Source organism: Oryctolagus cuniculus, chromosome 5 (genome assembly GCF_964237555.1).
Source record: "Oryctolagus cuniculus chromosome 5, mOryCun1.1, whole genome shotgun sequence".
In the NCBI taxonomy this organism is placed as follows: Eukaryota; Metazoa; Chordata; class Mammalia; order Lagomorpha; family Leporidae; genus Oryctolagus; species Oryctolagus cuniculus.
In genome coordinates, this window is record NC_091436.1 from 69,890,758 (window position 1) to 69,909,478 (window position 18,721).

Consider the following 18,721-nt stretch of genomic DNA (forward strand, 5'->3'; position numbering starts at 1 on the left):
CATTGTCTTAAAATGTTTTCAATGCCACCCGACCTTCAGTAATCACTACTCTGATTAGTTAGCACCCTTCAGTATGGAGTCAAGTCTGTCCACCAGCAAAAAGATTAAAACTCATCAAAGGCTCAATTACATTGCTTTTTTGCAATGTACATTGCTTTTTTTACAGACATATGTTGCTACACACTTAAGACTATAGTATAGTGCAATGATAACTTTTATATGCACTGGGAAACCAAAAATTTTGTATGATTCACTTTGTTTAGATATTCATATTATTGCTATGGTCTGGAACATATAGTATAATTTCTCCAATGTATACCTGTATGCACAAATGCAAACATGTGCAAGTGTACACCTAGAGACTAGTAAGGGTGGAGCCAAACTGAGAGCTTTCCAGGTGAATAGAACAGTATTTTTAGCAACTGCAAAAAGATTAATGGCTGAATTTGAAAGAAATAAGTGGTATATTTGGCCTGAGATATTACTGGAGAAATATAAGGACTAGATTGTATCAGGCCTTATAAGCCTTCTTAAAAAGTTTTGCCTTTTTTCTTAGAGCATCGGAAAGCTATTAACTGGGAATTGAATTGTTCTAAATTAACTGCACTATGAAGACTAGATCAGAGGGGTGAAGAATTGAGAGATGGTTAGTAATCATGAAATAGGAGGTGGTTAGTAATCATGCAGGTGAGAGATGATATTTATTTTTATTTAAGAAGTAGTAGAAAATAGAATAAATGAACAGAAATGAATGAGAGATTATAAAAGTTATATCTGCCAACACTAAGAGCTTGATTGTGGAGCTGAAGGAAAGAAGGAATCTAAGGTCTGCATCTTTCTGAGTTAGGCTACTGATAGTCAAGAGACATTACAAGCTGATAAACTATTTCCTTTGGGATTCAGAATTATTTTAAAGATTAATAGAAATAATTTATGTGATGGCAACCACCACAATGCTTAGTGCACTGGTAGCTCATTTTTATAGTTATTTCCATTCCTTTCTATTTTCTGAAGTTCTACCAGCAATTTATTGGCAAAAATGGGAGTAGAATTCCAGGCTTCTGTTTACCAGTCCAAAGTCCTTTGTTAATAGACTGCTGCTCTATAAACAAAGATGAAACACAGGGATATTAAAGCAGATATTCACAACTTATCCTGGAATTGCTTACAAGCTGACAGTTATCCAACTTATTTTTAGTTTATATTTAAAATGAATCATATGTTCCAAAATGACTGACAGAAACACAGCTTTGTTCCTGAAGCCAATTCTTTTCCATCACTTTTGGACATCATTCAGAACTATAACAGACTTTGATGGTGTTTAAAAGCATTCATCCACGGAAACAACAAATGCTAATTATCATAAAAAATAAATAGCTCCTGTTAACATCATTTTAAGAATTTCTCCTACTCCAGCACTATATTTCATCTATCATCCCATCTGTTTTGGGGGTAGGAACAAAAACTGGCTGAAAGCATAATTATCATGTATCAAACTGGACAACACAACAAAACAGAAATGAATATAAATGGGAGGAATAGCATACATAATAAATAAATCTGGAAAAGAAAAAGGAAATATGTAAATGAAATGGCACATGTGTATCCTGTGTTAAACAGCAGATACATAAGTCCATAACTAGTTGATAATGCTTATCTTGTTTGGGATGGCAGTGGGGCTCCCATTTCAGTCCACAGGCCAAGCAATAACCAATTTTCCACCTGCATCATCAAGTGCTTGCTTAGGAAGTTTACAAATTCTCTTCAGTAAACACTTTCATTAAAATTTCACTTTGAGAATTTTAAACACAAACAAAAAGACAAAATGTCCTCTTTTATACATTTACAATACATTTCAAAGATTCTTATTCCTATCTTAGAATCAGAAAGAGCATATAAAATAACCAAAGACACCGAAGTTCTCACTCTGAAAAGCACTTTAAATTAAAAGACAAGCGGCAATTAACTTACTACAAATAATACTAAAAACATGAATAATCACATGTCCTAAGGATTAGAAGCTCAGCAAGAACTGGGACTTGGTTTCCTTTATAACATAGAATAATGCCCATAACTGTCATAGGCATGTAACAGGTGCTTGAACAATATTTGTTGAGTTAAATGTTGCATACAATGGAACATCAATAGACAGTTTTTTCTCAGAAGATTTTAAGGCATATTTACTATATGAATGATACTGTGATGACTCTGTTAGTGTTTATGTTTTATCGAAGACTTTTGAAACCTTAAACAATCTACGTCATCTTCAAAGCAACAAAAGTGGAAAAGCTTATGAAAAATGCTCAGGATCACTAGCCATCAGGGAAATGCAAATAAAAACCACAATGAGGTTTCATATAACCCCGGTTACAATGGCTATCATCCAAAACTTAGAAAGTAAGAACTGCTCACAAGGATGTGGAGAAAAAGGTACCCTGATACCCTGTTGGTGGGAATGTAGGCTAGAACAACCTCTGTGGATAACAATCTGGACATTCCTCAGAAATCTAAAATAGATCCATGATAAAATCCAGCCATGCCACTCCTAGGAATATACCCTGGGGTGAAATCAGCATATGAATGTAACTCTTTCTGTACCCCCATGTTAATAGCAGCTAAATTCATAATAGCTACAATATTGAATCAACCCAAATATCCACCAACCAATGAGTGGATAAAGAGAATGTGGTATATATACACAATGGAATACTCCTTAGCCATAACAAATAATGAAATCCTGTTTTGCAACAAAATGGATGCAACAAGAGACCATTATGTGCAATGAAATAAGCCAGATGCAAAAGAGAAATATCAAAGGTTTTCTCTGATTGGTTGTAGCTAATATATACAGTACAAAAAACAAAAAACAAACAGCATAACTTATATTGAGCAAAAATGACATCTTGTGATTTGAATGTTGTCTATAACCTGCATAACAGAGATCTATCTATCTTTTACTTGTAGAGCTCTTTGTTTAAAGGAACACTGGAACTTGTGATCATAAAGTAAATTGAAAGTGTGTTATCAGCCCTGTCCTGAAGTGCTAGCATCCCATAAGGGCGCTGGTTCTAGTCCCGGCTGCTCCTCTTCCGATTCAGCTCTCTGCTATGGCCAGGGATAGTGGTAGAAGATGGCCCAAGTCCTTGGGCCCCTGCACCCACATGGGAGACCTAGAAGAAGCTCCTGGCTCCTGACTTTAGATCGGCGCAGCTCCAGCCATTGCGGCCATCTGGGGTGTGAATCAGCGGATAGAAGACCTCTCTCTCTGTCTCTACCTCTCTCTGCAACTCTGTCTTTCAAGTAAATAAAATAAATCTTAAAAAAAAGTAAGTATATTATCATAAAAAAGTTAAAAGTAAAAAGTAAAGAAAAGATGAAGGAAGGAAGGAGGGATGGAAGTAGGAAAGTATTATTGCCTTCTTGCAATTATGTCTATGAAATTCATGAAATATGTTTCTATATATTAATACACCTTAAAATGTAACAAAAATATGTTCTAAAATAGTAATCTAAACTATTTTAATAAATTCTGTATGACTTCAGACTCCATTAGAAGTATATAAATATAATTAACTGACTACATATGTATCTAAATTTTCAACACTTTTTATATTTAGAATACAAGGTAAAGAAGTGTTAAGTTACATAAGGTAAAGAAGGGATAAGCTACATAACATATGAATGTTTACTTTACAACTGTGTCATGAATGGACCATAAATTCCATTATCATTTCATTTGATCACTCAAGAATGGCGATAGGAAAAAAAAAGGGACACACATACATTCACATGAAAACAGCATACTGAAGAAAGATCATATATCCACAAAAACTGTTCAATATTCTTCCAATGAGAAGTTTTAAGATAAGAAATGAATACAAGATATCCATGTGCTATAATATGTATATTTACATATACATGTACATATTTTATGTTTGTATGCATGCATATGTGAGGATATATATTAGGGCAGCATTCACCTGAGTTACATCAAAAGAGAATGGAGAAGCAAACAACCTATTGATTCACAATACACGTGTATCCTATTTCTATATATGAACATCAATACACACAAGTGGACCAATTTGTAATGAGGATGCTGTGAGTAATTATATTACACAAGTCCAGAGAAATCATTCACATAAAACCTACCTTCAAAATCGACTCATAATGTTGTATTAATAAAACATACTACAACACCTTTAATAGATCTAGTAAGAGCCAAATGACACATCAATGGTATTCAGATTATTTTTAAGGACTTTCATTGATAATTTCTCAGTTATAATTATTTATAAATATTTCACAATTTTTAAATAAGAAAAACAAAATTACTCTATAAATTTACCCTTAGATTCACTCTTATTCCAATGACAATATAACTCCATCTACCCTGTTCTTCTGAAAAAGTTCTTGTCAATTTTCAGATCATCAGTTTGCTGACAACAGATCTGCACAGAGTTTTAATCCAGTTATGCCTTATTACCTTTTAGGGATTGGTTCTAGCATCCTCTACAGATATAAAATCTGAGGATGCTAAAGTCTCATGTATAAAACAGTGTCATATGTACATACAAGCTATGTACATCCTCTGATCTATTTTAAATCATCACTATATGACTTACAATACTTAGCATAATGTAAATCCTAGGTAAATACTTGCTATGCTGCATGGTTTAGGAATAATGACAAGGAAAACTCTGTACATTCTTAATATAGACAACATTTTTCTTTTCTGAGAGTTTTCTTCTGTGTTGGCTGAATCAGAGAACATAGTGCTTAGGGGTGTGGAGGGCCTACTGTACTGCCTGCTTGAGCAGAGTATGCTCCTAGTATACTTTAATAGAATTTAAATTCAAGTTAATTTCCATGTCAATGTAAATATGACAGTATAGGGAAAAGTCCTAAAGTAAAATGCTTTTGCATTCTAATTTGAAAAGCACTAATTAGATTGTTGATAAGCATCTTGAAGTGAACTCAATTAACACTCTATAGCAAGTAAAACAGGATGCAGTTTGTTTTACCAATACAGCTGCCAACAGAAACTAGAACTTTATTTTTACTGTTTAATTTCTTATATTTCCCTGAGACTTCCTTTTTTAATTGGCAACTCAAGATAATTATATATATAAAGCAATAACTAATTAAAATAAGAAAGCACAACAAAATTCATTGAAATATTCTTTTAATACAACAATGTTCTATTTTCTAAGCACCTAACTGGTATCTACAGCAAAACTACTCCAAAACTTAAATCTTATGGGTATTGTGTTGTTCTATATTCGACAAACAATGTTACTTCGATGCACCTCACATGTATACAGTTTAGTATTTTTCATATGTGTTCTTTGTACCTACACAGCTAGATAAAATGTTAAGGGAAATTCTGAGTTTCTTGAAAAGTTTCACTGGTGGTCAATTACTAAATTTTGCTTTGGGAAACTATCCTGAACACAAAAGAAAAATTATTTGAATAAATATTTTGATGTTATATTTCATACTATCTCTATAGTTCAAAGAAGCTAATAATTCATAGGAAAAATACTTATTTTACAAATACAGAGACAGAGTATATTATCTAACTGTTTTAATTTGGATGAGCAAAATTACAGTTACTGTTTGATTCTAAACAGCTTTCCATGCATTAACTTAACTTCAAAACAAATCAAACAAGAATACAGTAAAAATCTGGAATGTGCTTCAGATAATTTTCTATATTTTAGATATAGCCCAAAAAAGCTACTGATTTTTCTTACCAGTGCTGTCATCATATACAACAGTGACGGTTTTCCACTTGAAAAACTGCACCAAGTCTAAAATGGCACGGCTGAGTGAAGAGAAGTCTGGGTAGAGACTGACATAGAAGGAATCTTTGTTGTCTGACACCTGGTGCTTCCAGCGGGTCTGTATGTGGGGAACCCCCAGAGCATTGCAGATGGACTGCACTGCGTTTGCTGAAGAGCTGTGTGAAGGGCCGAAGATGGCAGCCACCCCAAGAGACAGCTGATCACAGGCTGAAGAGGAGATAGAAGTCTGTCAATAATGAGAGGAGACATGCCAGTGTGCCAAAGATACCACATTATTATTGCAAACCCAAAGGCAGCATCCAGAAGAAATATTTGTTTTTCTTTAATAGAACATTTGAATTTCATCAACTTTGCATTTTCCCTGACCCTGACTATTTTCTATTTATTACAAGGGAATTGGTTCACACAGATGCATGCAGCTTAATGTTCAAGTAATTCTGTAAATAACATCAAGGGAGAAACAAAGGGGTAGAAAGAGGGGAGTAATATTTTTGAGAGGAAAGTATTCATTTTTGGAAAAACAGGTTTTATTACAAGGATGGAATAATAGTGTTGTTTTAAAATTCAGTGGTCATCCTTTATTCATTCAAATTGTTAATGAGAAGCCATTTGCTCCACCTTCCCCATGCAGCTAGTTATGGCTACACACAATAAGATATTTACAAATATCTAATGATAGAGGTGAGTCACGCACACAACCACCATGGAAAACCTGCTGTGACACTTAGGTTATTTCCATATGGAGTAATATTAAGAAGAACACACCAACAATACATGTAGTAATTCAGAGAGGTATACCACACTATAGGTTGCACAGATTAATAAATAGACTGTCCAAACTTGAAATTCCATGAGTTGCATTGAAGCAAATAATGAAGTTTGGGCCTAAAAAGTGAATAACTATTCGAAACATGAAAAATTAACTATCTGAAGACCTGGCCTGTGGAATAACCTTATGTTTGTTTTATTTGTCTGGCAAAGGGAGATTTAGGTTAAAGGACTAGAAGTGTTTCATGAATTTTGATAGAATTTAACATTTTAAAAAAATGTTAAAGTATGAAATTTCTAAAAGTAGTCTTTCCCCCAACAGCCCATGATTTGTACATCACAGCAAATATTTCCTAAGGGCTGAGTAGGACTGTTGTTGAGATTTAGGCATAGTGTGGTATTCTGACTTAATATCCCCAAAATGGATATATATATATATATATATATATATATAATTATCTGGTGTTTTTCCTTAGTTTTCTGCCTAAAATACAACGCAATGAATGAATTCCTAAGCATAGAGTTGTTTAGTAATTAAGTAAATTTTAGTTTATTTCAAAATTCAATTTGATGTAAATAAATTGATTTTGAATATACAGATTCTTTATGTTAGATGGTGATTGGAATTTTGAATCAGTAGAGACTGGAGTCTAAATTTTATAACTAATGTGGGATTTTAATTCATACACATTGAGAATAAAAGGTTTTCCTTCACTAGAGTTCTGCTAAATTAGAAATTAGGAAAAATTAAAAACATTTTTATGTTATTTAGAATTTTCCTAAGTGCATTTCAAATAAGACTTATAATTGTTAGCTATAATTGAGTCATGTAAAAATAGCATATAATTCAAATAGTAATCTAAGTGCTAATACTTCAAAGTATTCATTGGTTGCACAAAACAGTAATACCTAGTAAATGTATGAGAGAATAGGAGTGTCAGGGAAAAGGTCAAAATTTAACATTTAATTTCCTACTATTTTCACACCTTAGATAAAGTTTAAAAATTAGAAAAATGTCCAATTTATTTTTCAATTTTAAAAATTAATTAAATTTATTTAAGTAATTTAGTTATAAAAATGTCCAATTTATTTTTAATTAATCATCATATTATATATATATATATATATAAACACTTACTGAGCTCAGGAGAGTCCAAAACTATATTGGCCTCAGAATGGCCTTTTACATATTGCTATAAGAAATAAAATCTCAATTATAAGACTTTCAGAAGACATGATCCCAAGCAGGACGTTCACTTTTTCAATATCTCTCAAAGAAAAATACTTAAAGACTAACTTGAGCTTTTTCTAGCTCCAGATCAAAGTTAACTGGTTAATTGCATTTTCAATGGGTTTTTAATGGGTAACAGCCCTTTAAATTCCTTATAATATATCGGAAACCAGATGACTTATCATCTCATAATGTTGCTCAGGCATTCCCAGAATACTATCCTTTTTGTTGTCTGAATATTCTAGTATTTTTAATCTTATTCCTTTGAAGTCACCACTAAGAAATTTATTAATATTTTTTCTATACTGCACTTACCTCCCATATTATTTGGTCTAAATGCTTTTATTAAAGGTAGAGCTTCTTCTTGCTAATGAAAACAATCATGAACTATGTCACTAATCAGATGCATTTGCCTTGCAGTTAATGACTTATTTTGCAATTATGATGACAAATATAGTATTTTGCAGTAACCTTTAACCTTATTTTTCTAGCTTTGAAAGCCTTTCATGACCCTGACATAGCTCCAAAATTTAGAAACTTGCTTATATTCATAAAGATTTGAATTCAAAGGGCAGGCAGAATATGGCTTTGATAAACACTAGTTAGCTGCTGGGGGAAAAAAGAGTACTTTCATCTCAAGCAATATTGTACCTTATCAGCTTCCATTAATATTAATAACCTTCCTTAGACTAAATCTGTATCAACTTAGAATTATAAATAATTATGTGCATTTCCATCAATGTAAGACAGCTGGTAAAACAATATTAGCATTACAGAAAGGCAAACATTGCTGAAGATATTTTAGGACAAATGCTTTGTAATTTCACTTCTTTGAGAAAATGTTTATCATGAATTTGAATTCCTATTCTTTGAATGTCAATTATACAAAACAAAAGATCACCTACATATGTAAGAAAAGATTACCTACGTGAAACTATGGAAACCCTCTTCATACTCACTACTGACACTGCTGTTTTCTCCCTCATGTATTAATACTGAACTCATTTTTCACAAAATTATTTTCCTATTCTTTTTTCTAAAAAATATTTTCAACAGAATAAAATGAAGTTTATAAAATATGGTTATTCCTTCATGTAATCAATTTTTATATCATTAACCAATTATTTTTCAGGACAATTAGAAACATAAACTGGTTAAGAAAATCTGAGAATGGAATACACATAAACTATGGTTGTTCAAAATTTTCCAATTAAGTTTTAACATTATAAATCCACTTGGAACCACAGAATTTTCTAGGTAGCTATCTCAACACTACAGTAATAATATAGCAGGGTTGACATATATGAAATAAAAACTGTTAAGAATGGATTGAAAAATTGAAAACAATTCACTGATATCTATTATTTTATTTTAGTCAGTTCTTGAAAATAGGAATAGCTCAATAACAAGACAGGATTACCAGTGGGGGAAAGTGTTCATGTCACAGGTCTAATTGCATTTTATGTCATAATATTTTTTCAACAGATTACATTACTGTAGTTTGTAAAATTTATGTGCATTTTGAAAATAAATCTTTGTATGCAAGATTCTTAACAACAATTTAACAACATGTTGATATTGACAAATCTCTTGAGAATACCTTGGAAATTTGAATTCTAGAAAGTTAAATACATATCAATTACCTTTCTTAGATGCTTCGAAACTGTCATAGAGGTTTATCTTCTGGGTGTCATAGGTTAGGGTGGTATTGGGCAACAATGTTCTGTTTCTGTTGATTGTGTTCACAGCGAATCTGAATGCAAGTTCCTCAGCTCCCATTGGGCCAGATTCCACATATTCAAAAATACCACCTGGTAAAATGAAAGAGAACAAGCACACAATTCTTAGCAGATAGAGAAAACATCAGAAGCATTTTATATTAGGTATGCCTTTGCATTTGTGCAATTGTGAGACCCAAGCATTTGGGCCATCTTCTGTTGTTTTTCCCAGGCCATCAGAAGGAAGCTGGATCAGAAGTGGAGCAGCAGGGACACAAACGGGCACCTATATGGGATGCCAGCATTGCAGCCTGTGGCTTTACCTGCTATGTAGTCACAATATTGGCCTTGAAAAACACATTTCTTAAAAAAAAAAGCACAATAAAGGAGATTAGCTCACTGAGTTCATTTCAAGATTAAATGCTGGGGCTCCTACTGTGGTGTAGAGGGCTGGGCCTCCGCCTGCTGTGCCAGCATTCCATATGGGTACTGTCTTAAGCATTGGCTCCTCCACTTCTGATCCAGCTCCCTGCTAATATGGCTGGGAAAGCAGCAGAGGATGGCCCAAATGCTTTGGCCCCTGTACCCACATGAGAGACCAGGAAGAGGTTCCTGGCTCCTGGCTTGGGCTTGGCCCAGCCCTGGCCACTGTGGCCATAGAGGGAGTTAAGCAGAGGATGAAAGACTGAAAGACTTCTCTCTCTGTCTCTCTCTTTCTCTATCTGTAACTATGCCTCTCAAATTAATACATAAATCATAAAAAAGTCCCCCCCCACTTTCTTTCTTTCTCTCTCTTTTCCTGCATTTCTGCCTTTCAAATAAATAAATAAATTTTAAAAATTAAATGTTAGCTTGTTCAAAGGACTTACAAGACTGACTATCAGAGGGTAGCATTCAATAAGTGTTTAAGATTTCATTGAATTTTCAAAGTAATCCCAAGTAATATTATTTTACAGGAAATATTTCTTTGGCTTAAGATAATACAGCTATCAGGTGACAAAGCCAGTATTGAAATCTGCTCATGCCTGACCTCAAAGCCATTGTCTATCACACTACAAGAAAATGGATTTTGCAAAAGTGTAGATGTATCCAGAAGACAATAACATGGCAAGTGAAATAAGCCAGGAACAAAAAGACATTAAAAATATTCTCACTTATGTCTGGAATCTAAAAACCTGATCTCACAAAAGCAAACAGTAATAATAGTGGTTGCCAGATGTTTGGACAGGGGATGAAAGGGGGAGATATTGTTCAGTGGGTAAAACACTTCAATTGGATTATAGGAATAAGTTCTGGAGACCCAATGTACAGCATAGTGACTATAGTTAGCAATAACATATACCAAAAAAATGGCTAAGAGAGTAGATTTTAAATAATCTTGCCATAAAAACTTAAGTAAGAGAGATGATGGATATAGTTATTAGCTTGGACAATCCACAATGTTTACATATATTGAAATGCCACAGTGCAACCCATAAATCTATATAATGGTTTTTTGCCAATTAAAAATAAAAGGAAAATATAACAAGCTGACTCTGACAATGCATAAAGATAACAATACACCAAAACCAAATGGAATTTGTTCCAGGAATTCAAATTATGTTTAACATTTGAAATTAATTATATGAGGATGGGTTCCAAGATGGCGGAGCAGGGAGGGAGCTTACTGCTCTAGCCCAGGAGAAGAGAGTTTTTAAAAAGTGTAGAGTGTAGTCTCAAGGAAGAATTAGGGAGAAAATTGCAGAGGAAACTCTATTAAAATTACCTGGACATAATGGACTTATGTGGAGGGCATGGGTGCTCATAGCTCGGTCTCCAGCAGCTGAGAGCCTACGCACCAGCATTGGAAGTGAAGTGAGACCAGACCTCAGCAGCCCAAGCCACTGGTGAAAAAGTTGCAGGGAGAGCTTAGAAGAAACCTGGGTTGGAGCCCCATGGGGGAAAGTGTACCAGCCAAACTAGAGGAGAAAAAAAAAATGGGATGGACAATGTTTCTCTCTGTCTGATCACTTTACAATGGCATCCTGAAACAAACCGATAGAGTATGCACCATTTTGGATATATGTAACACCTGCACCAGCTTCTTGTCTGTGCCTGGAAAGCAACCAAGTGGAGACTTCTGACTTTGGTGGGGAGAACTAACTAGGGACTAAGAGCTTGTAACTGTGTGAGGCTTCTCTACCAGGACTGTGAAAAAACTGAGGGTATGTGGGAGAACTCACGGTGTGGCTGGGACTTTGAGCAGTCACAGTGGGAACTCCATAAGCTTGGAGTTTCCTGGTTACCTGGTGAGACATTGATGGGGAATCTGAACTTAGACTGAGGACTGCACAGGTCCTTTGTGTCATCCTTGGGACAGAGTGGACAAATATTATACCCACTGGGGCTAGCACTCAGGCACTGATCTCCATTGAGGAGAGGACCTCAGCTGAGCAGAATAAACTTTCCGTCTGAGTAAAAAGAAAATACAATGAAAAGATTTACCAGGCTAAATCTAGGTGTGTCACCTTAGGCATGCCCTTAATCCTGGAAAACTGAACAGAGCTCTCTGACCACACCCACTACAAGCCTCTAGAGATTCATTGAAAGCAGACAATCTGCTTATCTACAGAGCCAAAGTACAAAGCTAAAAGCCACCACAGCAAAAAAAAGAAAAAAGAAAGAAACCAATGAGTATCTCCAAAAATGCTGAACAACAATCACTCCAATTCAAGAAACAAGAATAAAAAAGATAACATCATGCCCCCAAAAGAACATGATACTTCAATACTAGATTGTGAACATGATGAGATAGAAGAAATGCAAGAAATGCAATTCAAAAAATTGATCATAAGATTACATACAAATAATCAGAAGCAAATGCACAAACTACTGAAATCTGTACAGGATATGAAAGAAAATTTCTCACATGAAATTGAGATCTTAAAGAGAAATAAAAATGAAATGAAGAATTCAATAGAACAAATAAAAAATTCAGAGGAGAGCCTTAACAACAGAATTAGTGAAGCAGAAGAGAGAATATCAGACTAAGACAAAGCACAGGAAAATATACAGTCAAACCAAAGACAAGAAGAGGAAATTAGAAAACTAAAAAATACTGTCAGGAATCTATAGTATACTGTATAAAAATTTCAATACACGGGTTCTAGGAGTTCCTGAAGGCATGGAGAAAGAGAAAGGATTAAAAGGTCTGTCTAGTAAAATAATAACACAAAAAGTTCCCTGGTTTGGAGAAAGAAAGCAACATCCAAGTACAGGAAGCACAGAGAAGTCCTAAAAGACATGACCAGAAAAGATCCTTGCCATGACACATTGTAATCAAACTTACCACAGTAAAAGATAAAGAGAAGATTCTAAAATGCCTGTCAAAAAAAAAAAAAGTACACGAGAGAAATGCCAGATTATGTTCAGAGGACTTCCAGTTAGATTCACAGCAGACTTCTCATTAGAAACCCTACAGGCTAGGAGAGAATGGTGAGATATAGTCCAAGTCTTAAGAGAAAAAAGCTGTCATCCTAGAATATTATATCCTGCAAATCTCTCATTAGTGAATGAGGTAAAATAAACACCTTCCATGACAAATAGGAATTGAAAGAATCTGTCACCACCCATCCAGCACTACAAAAGATGCTTGCAGATGTGTTGCACAGAGAAACACAGATACATGGTCATCACTAAGAAGGTAAAGGAAGAAAAGCTCTCATTAAAAGTTTAAAGGAAACTCAAAGTAAAAAAAAGGAATATTTTTGGAAGAATATCAGGGCCAAGTTGTTACTTATCAATAGTCAACTTGAATGTAAATGGCCTCAACTCCCCAGTTAAAAGACACAGACTGACTGAATGGATTAAAAGACAAAGCCCATATATTTACTGCCTACAAGAAACACATCTCAGCAACAAAGATTCATGCAGGCTGAAAGTGAAAGGATGGGAAAAGATATTCCATGCCAAAAGAAACCAAAAAAGAGCTGGTGTAACCATTGTAATATCAGGCAAAATAGATTTTAACACAAAAACTGTTAAAACAGAAAAAGAAGAGCACTATATAATAATTAAAGGATCAATTCATCAGGAAGATATAACTATTATAAATGTGTAGGCAATTAATTACAGGGCACCTGGCTATTTAAAAGAAATGTTAAGAGACTTAAAGGGAGACTTAAACACCAATACAATTGTATTGGGGGACTTCAATACTCCACTTTCAGCAATGGATAGATAAATCAGACAGAAAATCAACAAGGAAACAGCAGAGTTAATTGACATTATAGACCAAATTGACCTAACAGATATCTACAGAACTTTTCATCATACACTTAAAGAAAACACATTCTTCTCAGCAGTACATGGAACCTACTCTAGGATTGACCACATGCTAGGCCATAAAGCAAGTCTCAGAAAATTCAAAAGAATTGAAATCATACCACGCATCTTCTCAGACCACAGAGGAATGAAGCTGGAAATTAGCAACCCAGGAATCCCTACAGCATACGCTAACACATGGAGACTGAACAACATGCCCTTGAATGAACAGTGGGTCATAGAAGAAATCAAAAGATAAATCAAAAATTTTCTGCAAACAAATGAAGATGACAACACAACACATCAAAACTTATGGGATACAGTAAAAGTAGTGTTAAGACGAATGTTTATAGCAATAGGTGCTTACATCAAGAAATTGGAAAGGCACCAAATAAATGAGGTTTCAATGTATCTCAAGGATCTAGAAAAATACAGCAAACCAAACCTAAAACTAGTAAGAGAAAAGAAATAATTAAAATTAGAGAAGAAATCAATAAAATTGAATCAAAAAATACAAAATCCAAGCAAAACAAAGGGCTGTTTTTCTGAAAAAAATAAACAAAATTGACACACTGTTGGCCCAACTAATCAAAAAAAGGAGAGAGAAGATCCAAACCAATAAAACCTGAGATGAAAAATTAAATGTAACAAGCGACACTACAGAAATAAAAAGAATTATTGGAAATTACTACAAAGAGCTGTATACCAACAAATGGGAAACCTAGAAGAAATGGATGGATTCCTTGACACATACAACCTACATGGATTGAGCCATTAAGACACAGAAAACAAACAGACCCATAACCTAGAAATAAGTTGAATCAGTAATAAAGGCCCTCCCAACAAAGAAAATCCCAGGACCAAATGGATTCATTGCTGAATTCTACCAGACATTTAAAGAAGAACTAACTACAAATCTTCTCAAGCTATTCTAAACAATTGAAAGAGAGGGAATCCTCCCAAATCCTTTCTATGAAGCCAGCATCACCTTAATTCCTAAACCTGAAAAAGATGCAACAGAGAAAGAGAATTCCAGACCAATACCCCTGATGAACATGAACGCAAAAATCCTCAACAAAATTCTAGCAAATCCAATCCAACAGGACATCAGAAAGATCATCCACCCAGACCAAGTAGGATTTATCCTGGGTATGCAGCAATGGTTCGATATTCACAAATCAATCAATGTGATACACCACATTAGCAAACTGCAGAAGAAACACCATATGATTATCTCAGTAGATGTAGATAAAGCATCTGATAAAATACAACACCCTTTCCTGATGAAAACTCTAAGAATATTGGGTATAGAAGGAGCATGCCTCAACACAATCAAGGCAGTTTATGAAAAACCCATGGCCAGCATCAAATTGAATGGGGAAAAGTTGGAAGCATTGAGATCTGGTACTCTATGGAATGCTACACAACAGTAAAAAAAAAAATGAAATCTGGTCATTTGCAACAAAACGCATGAATCGGGAAAACATACTCAGTGAAATAAGCCAGTCCCGAAGTTACAAATATCATATGTTCTCTCTGATCTGTGACAACTAACAGAGAATCAATAAGAAACCTGTTAAATTGAAACTGACACTGTGAGGAGCAATGACTTGAACAGCCCTTGTCTTGACTGTCAAGGAATAGTTTATTACTTTATTTTTTTACTATTTTCTTTTTCTACTTAATACCACTGGTTGAACTCTTTACTTAACACATAATTATTCATAGGTGTTTAAATCCAATTGAAAATAGATGCCATGGGCTGGCGCTGTGGCACAATAGGTTAATCCTCTGTCTGTGGCGCCAGTATCCCATATGGGTGCCGGTTCTAGTCCCAGCTGATCCTCTTCTCATCCAGCTCTCTGCTATGGCTTGAGAAAGCAGCGGAAGATGGTCCAACTCCTTGGGCCCCTGCACCTGCATGGGAGACCCAGAAGACGCTCCTGGTTCTTGGCTTCGGATCGGCACAGCTCCAGCCATTGGGGCCATTTGGGGAGTGAGCCAATGGAGGGAAGACCTTTCTCTCTGTCTCTCCCTCTCACTGTCTATAACTCTACCTGTCAAATAAATAAAAATCTTAAAAAAAAAATAAAAACAGATGCCAGTAAAAATAAGAGTAAGAATAAGAGAGGGAGGAGATTTACAGTTCCGCACACATTCCTGGAGTCTTATCCCCAAGGGTAAAAGCTAAAACCTTCCATGGGACTCCAAATCCCATTAAGCTGGGTGGTACTGATGCCATCTTACATGTTGAAGTGATCACTTTAAATATATAATTGATCACATAGTTAGGAATATGTGTCAAAGGTACCACATAAATAATGAAGTGTCTTGTAATAATAATAGATAGAATTAAAAAGGAAAAAATGATCCAACATGGGAAGCAGGCCACACAGCAGACTCATCCAATGACAAATGCCATAAACAACACTCTAAACTCAGAATCAGCCCTTAAGGCATTTGGATCTGGCTAAAAAGCCCATGAGAGCATTTCACACATGGAAAGTCAAGATACTGTTGCAAAAAATGACCTACATGAAGGATCTCTGTGAAAGCACAGTGGAAAGAAAGGGCCATCAAAGAAAGAGATTCATTTCGCTGAAGGCAGGGGGCTGGCGCCATGGCTCACTTGGTTAATCCTCCATCTGCAGCACTGGTTTCCCATATGGGCACTGGGTTCTAGTCCTGGTTGCTCCTTTTCCAGTCCAGCTCTCTGCTGTGGCCCGGGAGAGCAGTGGAGTATGGCCCAAGTCCTTGGGCCTCTGCCCCCGCATGGGAGACCAGGAGGAAACACCTGGCTCCTTGCTTTGGACTGGCACAGAAGCAGTCATGGTGGCCATTTGGGGAGTGAACCAATGGAAGGAAGACTTTTCTCTCTCTCTCTCTCTCTCTCTCTCTTACTGTCTATATCTCTACCTGTCAAATAAAAAAAAAAAAATAGAAAGAGGTTCTTTTCTCTGAAGGGAGGAGAGAACTTCCACTTTGCTCATTGCCCTGTTTAATGCTGACGGAGTTTTTGGACACTTCCATAGCCTAGGCAGTTCATGACAAGAGCCTTGGGTGATCACTGATGTCATAAATAAGAGTTTTAATTGTTGAATCAATAACAGGAGTCACTGTGCACTTACTCGCCATGTAGGATCTCTGTCCTTAATGAGTTATACTATGAGAATCAATGGTAAAACTTATCTTCACAGTACTTTATACTTTGTGTGTCTGTGTGGGTACAAATTGTTGAAATCGTTACTTAAAATAGAGTTGGTCTTCTGTATATAAAGATTATTAAGAATGAATCTTAATGAAGAATGGGATGGGAGAGGGAGTAGAGTTGTGATAAGAGTGCGGGTTGGAGGGCGGATATGAGGGGAAGAACTGCTATATTCCTAAAACTGTACCTATGAAATTTGTATTTATTAAATAAAAACTTCCTAAAAAAAGAAAATAATTATATGTAATTTACAGTATTAATGGAAAATCTGAGAAATCAAATAATTATTTTGACATCCATTGACATATTTATAAGATTTTACCTCATTCAAGATTAAAAACTCTCAGTATATTGAAAGAGAATTCCTTTAAGATATAAAAAATAATTTTAAAAAACCTACATCAAACATACTGTTATAATGTTGATGCATTTCCCCTGAAGACTGGTAATGAAATTAACTTATCCTCCATGTTTTTTTTTTTTTTTAACTGTTCTGGAGATTCTATTCAGTGCGCTTTAACAGAAAGGATAGAGCATAAAAAAGAAGAAACCCAAGGATTATTACTCTTAGCTAAATTATCATGTGTATCAGAATAAAGGAATTGATAAATAAATTATTAGAATTGAAAGTTAGACTTAAAGACCTGAATTTAGCAAGCTGTCCCTGGATATAAGCTAAACATACAAAAACCACTTATTTTTTACATATCAAAAACAAACCAAAGAAGAAAAAAATTAAAGTCCTTTTCTTTAAAGATAAAAATAAGCCTAAATTTTTTAAATTCTTTATTTCTTTAGAAGGCAGAATACAGAAAGAAACAGATATATACAGACAACAGAGAGAGTTCTATATGCTGGTTCATTATCCAAATGCCTATAACATACCGTTTCACATTTTTCAGAACCTACATACCACTTTGGAGTTATCAAATTCTTAACTCTGTAGAATACAAGAAATATTACTGCTTTCTTATACCTTTTCCTATTTTAAAGAAAAAACATTTTAAATTGTTCTCATGCTTTATTTTTGTTTGTCTGAATTTGGGAAAGTAGATCACCTATTATATGATCTCTGTATCAAACAGTATTATGTTCAAAGCTCTTCTCCTAGCTGACTTATCTATTGGAATTTAATAGTTCTCCCCACTCTACAACAGGTTTGTTAAAGGAAGAAAAAGTAAGCAGAGGACAATCACTTCATGTTTATAAACAAAGCTGTCCCACTTTTTTCTTGTTGATATAGACACAAATGGTGAAAGAACTCTAGTTTACACAGAACACTGAACGTCAAAGCTTTTCTCATCACAGCCTCTGAGTAACAAAAGAACATCATTACTCATGGCTTGAAATGAAAGATTTATTAGTTAACTGCTGAAGCCTAGCAAATGCCTTTCTCTCTTAGATCAGTTTTAACTACTACTGATGATTGTATGACTCATAATCCTATGATGAATGTGCCAACCAACATCATATCTAAACTCTTAGACTATTCAAATAGATTCTATCTTCATCATTAAAGACCTGTTTATTTATTTGTAGGGCAGAGTGACAGAGAATGAGAAAGAGACAGAGACAGAGAGAGAGAGATAAATTTTTCATGCACTAACTCTCCAAACACCCATAACAGTTAGGGTTGTGCCAGGCTAAAGCCAGAAGCTAGAAATTCCATCCTGGTCTCCCACACAGT

The 18,721-nt window shown here is 34.8% G+C and overlaps 1 protein-coding gene across 6 annotated transcripts in view; it reads right to left on the reverse strand.

Moving 5' to 3' along the window:
- Positions 1-18,721, reverse strand: part of GRIK2 (glutamate ionotropic receptor kainate type subunit 2) — a 733,451-nt gene that overhangs the window by 461,308 nt on the left and 253,422 nt on the right. For 5 of the 6 annotated variants that reach the window (XR_011388963.1, XM_017345301.3, XM_051855435.2 and 2 more), the window contains exons 3-4: positions 9,450-9,617; positions 5,757-6,014 (exon numbers count right to left, since the gene is read on the reverse strand). Coding sequence is in view for 5 of the 6 variants with exons in the window: in XM_017345301.3 (XP_017200790.1) it covers positions 5,757-6,014; positions 9,450-9,617 (426 nt within the window). In the remaining variant the exon portion in view is untranslated. Of the gene's footprint in view, positions 1-5,756; positions 6,034-9,449; positions 9,618-18,721 lie in introns of those variants that run through there. The other variant, XM_051855437.2, reaches the window with a different exon arrangement.